The following is a 3,415-nucleotide window of genomic DNA, read 5'->3' on the forward strand; positions in this document are numbered from 1 at the left end:
GGGAATTAGGCTGGGGGTCCGAATTTAGGCATAATAAAAGGGGCTATTTGTTAAATACCTAATTTATTAATAAAATAATTTATAAAAATAGCTTATTAAATGATAAAAATTATTTTTATGCCTAAAGATGATTTAAAATAATTACTTAATATTAGAAAAATATAAAAAGTTATTTTCTGTATAGATAATGTAGTTATGCATATGTATGGGTTATTGTTGCAAAATATGCAATTATAGTCTTAAAAATGCAAATGTAATTAAAATATTTGAGAACTTATATGAGCATAAATAATGAATTTAGATGATTAAATCATCGTAAAGTAATATGAGGGATAATTATTGAATATTTATATAATTAAAAATGCAAAAATAAATTGATTTAAGATCTTTAAAAATTATAAAAATACTTGTGCATGTTTGTAAATGCATGTATGTTATTTTGAAAGTATGTATGCATATTTAAAAATATATGAGGAAAAAATTCGGTATCAACACACACCAAAATCTCCCAATTGCTATTTGATCCATATGAGCTGAGCACAACAGGAAGCTGCAACAACATATTCTACTTCAGCTGTTGAAAGAGCAACCGAATTTTGCTTCCTTGTGCCCCATGAAATGAGACATGATCCTAGAAAGTGAGCCATTCCAGATGTTCTTTTCCTGTCCACAAGATAACCTGCATAGTCATCATCAGCATACCTAATAAGATTAAAATTGTCACTTGAAGGGCAGTACAGGACCTGGTCCTGTGTTCCCTTAAGATATCTCAAAATTCTCTTGGCAGCCTTCAGATGAGATTCCTTGGGATTTGAGTGAAACCTTGCACATAGTCCCACATTGAAGACAATATTTGGCATGATGGCAGTGTGATAGAGAAGAGACCCAATAATGCCTCTATATATGGTTTGATTTACGTGAGAGCCAGATTTATCCATGTCTAGTCGAGTAGCAGTGGCAATGGGAGTGTCAATCACTTTTGATGCTTCCATATCAAACCCTTCATAAGCTCATTGATATATTTCTACTGACTGATGAATGTTCCCTTTGTGGACTGCTTCACTAGAAAACCCAAGAAGAAATTCAACTTACCCATCATGCTCATCTCAAACTCACTTTCCATGAGTTTTGCAAATTCCTCACATAGTGAATCCGTTGTTGCCCCAAAAATGATGTCATCAACGTATACATGAACAATGAGCAGGTTCCTCCCTTATTTCTTCAGAAACAGAGTGTTGTCAATTTTTCCTCTTGTAAAACCATTTTCTAAGAGAAATTTTGACAAGCTTTCATACCAAGCTCGAGGAGCCTGCTTCAACCCATACAGTGCCTTGTCCACTTTGAACACATGATCGGGGTGTTCATGACATTCAAAACCTGGAGGTTTCTTTACATATACTTCTTCTTTGAGGAAACCATTCAGAAATGTACTTTTGACATCCATTTGTAACACAGTGAATTCCATATGTGATGCAAAGGCAATAAGGATTCTGATAGCTTCCATATGAGCAACCAGAGCAAAAGTCTCATCATAATCAATTCCTTCCTCTTGATTGTAATCCTGGACAACTAGCCTTCCCTTATTCCTTGTAGTGTTCCAATGTTCATCAAGCTTGTTCCTAAATACCCACCTGGTTCCTATGATGGTACGATCTGAGGGTCTAGGTACCAGGTGCCACACTTTGTTCCTTTCAAATTGATGCAGCTCATCTTGCATAGCCATGATCCAATCTGCATCTTTTAAGGCTTCCTTAATATTTTTGGGCTCTATTTGGGAAAGAAAGGCTGAGAAGGCAAGTGAATTTCTGGCTTTTGATCTGGTTTGCACTCGTGAATCCAGATGGGTAATTATGTTATCAAGAGGATGGGAGCTTTTGTGTTTCTAGTTGGGCACTTGATCTTCATTTGTATAGGAGCTAGGTAATCCTGACTGGTTCCCTTGTATTCTTCTTTCAGCTACCTGCGGAGTACTTTGAACTGCATCAACCACTCTTTCATCAGCTTCAGTGGTTGTAATTGTAGTACTTGGTTCCTCTCCGGCTGATGAGGAAGAGACAACATTGTCTTTATTTGTCTCCTTTACTTGACTCATCATATCTGCCTTTCCATTTGCCATATCAATGACTTCACCTGGAACTAGCAGAGGCTCTCCATCTTGATCATCCTTGTTGCTTTTCTCACAGGAGAGGTAGGACTCGTCAAAGATTACATGTACACTCTCCTATACACATTGAGTCCGCTTATTGTATACCTTGTAAGCTTTACTTTGAGAAGAATATCCCAAGAAGATTCCTTCATCGCTCTTAGCATCGAATTTTACAAGTTGATCATTTCCATTGTTGAGAAAATAGCATTTGCACCCAAATGTTCTCAAGTGAGTCAGCTTGAGCTTCCTTCTATTCAGCAACACATAGGGAGTTTTGTTCAAGAGAGACCTGATCATGCACCTGTTCACCAAGCAGCAGGCAGTAATGACAGTTTCAACCCAGAAGTTCTTAACAATCCCACTATCGATCAACATTGTCCTTGCCATTTCTTTAAGGGTTTTGTTCTTCCTTTCCACAACTCCATTTTGTTGTGGAGTTCGAGGGGCTGAGAAGTTGTGGGTAATGCTATTCTCGTTATTGAAATCATCAAACTTAGCATTGTTAAATTCTGTTCCATGATCTGATCTAATGCATGCTACTTTTGATTCCATTTTCACTCGAATTTTCTTCACAAAGGCTACAAAAACTTTAAAAGTATCATCGTTTGTTCTAAGGAACAAAGTCCAAGTGAATCTGGAATAGTCATCCACTATCACAAAAATATATCTTTTTCCTCCCCTGCTTTGCACTCTCATAGGACCGCATAGATCCATATGAAGGAGATCAAGTGGTTTTGAGGTGTGTCACACCTCATGTTTACCCGGTAGGGGGTATAAGGGAGTTTTTCCAATTAAAGTGATATTAATCGAAATAAAATTATTTTATTTAATTTCACAGTCGTCACTTAATCTCTTATATTGTTGTTACTTTGTTTTTTATGGTATTTATGTTATGTTATGGATTTTATGGTATTTTATGTTGTTTTATTATGAGTCTATTAATAGTACTAATATAGTGTCTCTTGTTGCCTCTTTGAGCTGAGGGTCTCCTGGAAACAGCCTCTCTGCCCCTCGGGTAGAGGTAAGGTCTGCGTACATATTACCCTCCCCAGACCCCACTTGTGGGATTACACTGGGTTGTTATTGTTGTTGTTGTTGTTGTTGTCACAGTCGCCACTTAGAATGGTTTGTTTGGTTTCCCAAGTCATTGGTTTATTTTAAATCCCAAATCGAGGAGAATTTTGACTTTATTTACAAGTCTGCGAAACCAGAATTCTTAAGTAAGGAATTCTGTTAACCCGGGAGAAGGTGTTAGGCATTCCCGGATTC

The 3,415-nt window shown here is 37.0% G+C and overlaps 1 protein-coding gene across 1 annotated transcript; it reads right to left on the minus strand.

The window, feature by feature from the left end:
- Positions 1 to 515: 515 nt before the first annotated feature.
- On the minus strand, positions 516 to 992 carry LOC138885088 (secreted RxLR effector protein 161-like). The gene has a single exon (XM_070165986.1). It carries the CDS (start codon positions 990 to 992, stop codon positions 516 to 518), a length of 477 nt encoding a protein of 158 aa, XP_070022087.1.
- Positions 993 to 3,415: the final 2,423 nt, after the last annotated feature.

This window comes from Nicotiana sylvestris, chromosome 2 (assembly GCF_000393655.2).
Source record: "Nicotiana sylvestris chromosome 2, ASM39365v2, whole genome shotgun sequence".
In the NCBI taxonomy this organism is placed as follows: domain Eukaryota; kingdom Viridiplantae; phylum Streptophyta; class Magnoliopsida; order Solanales; family Solanaceae; genus Nicotiana; species Nicotiana sylvestris.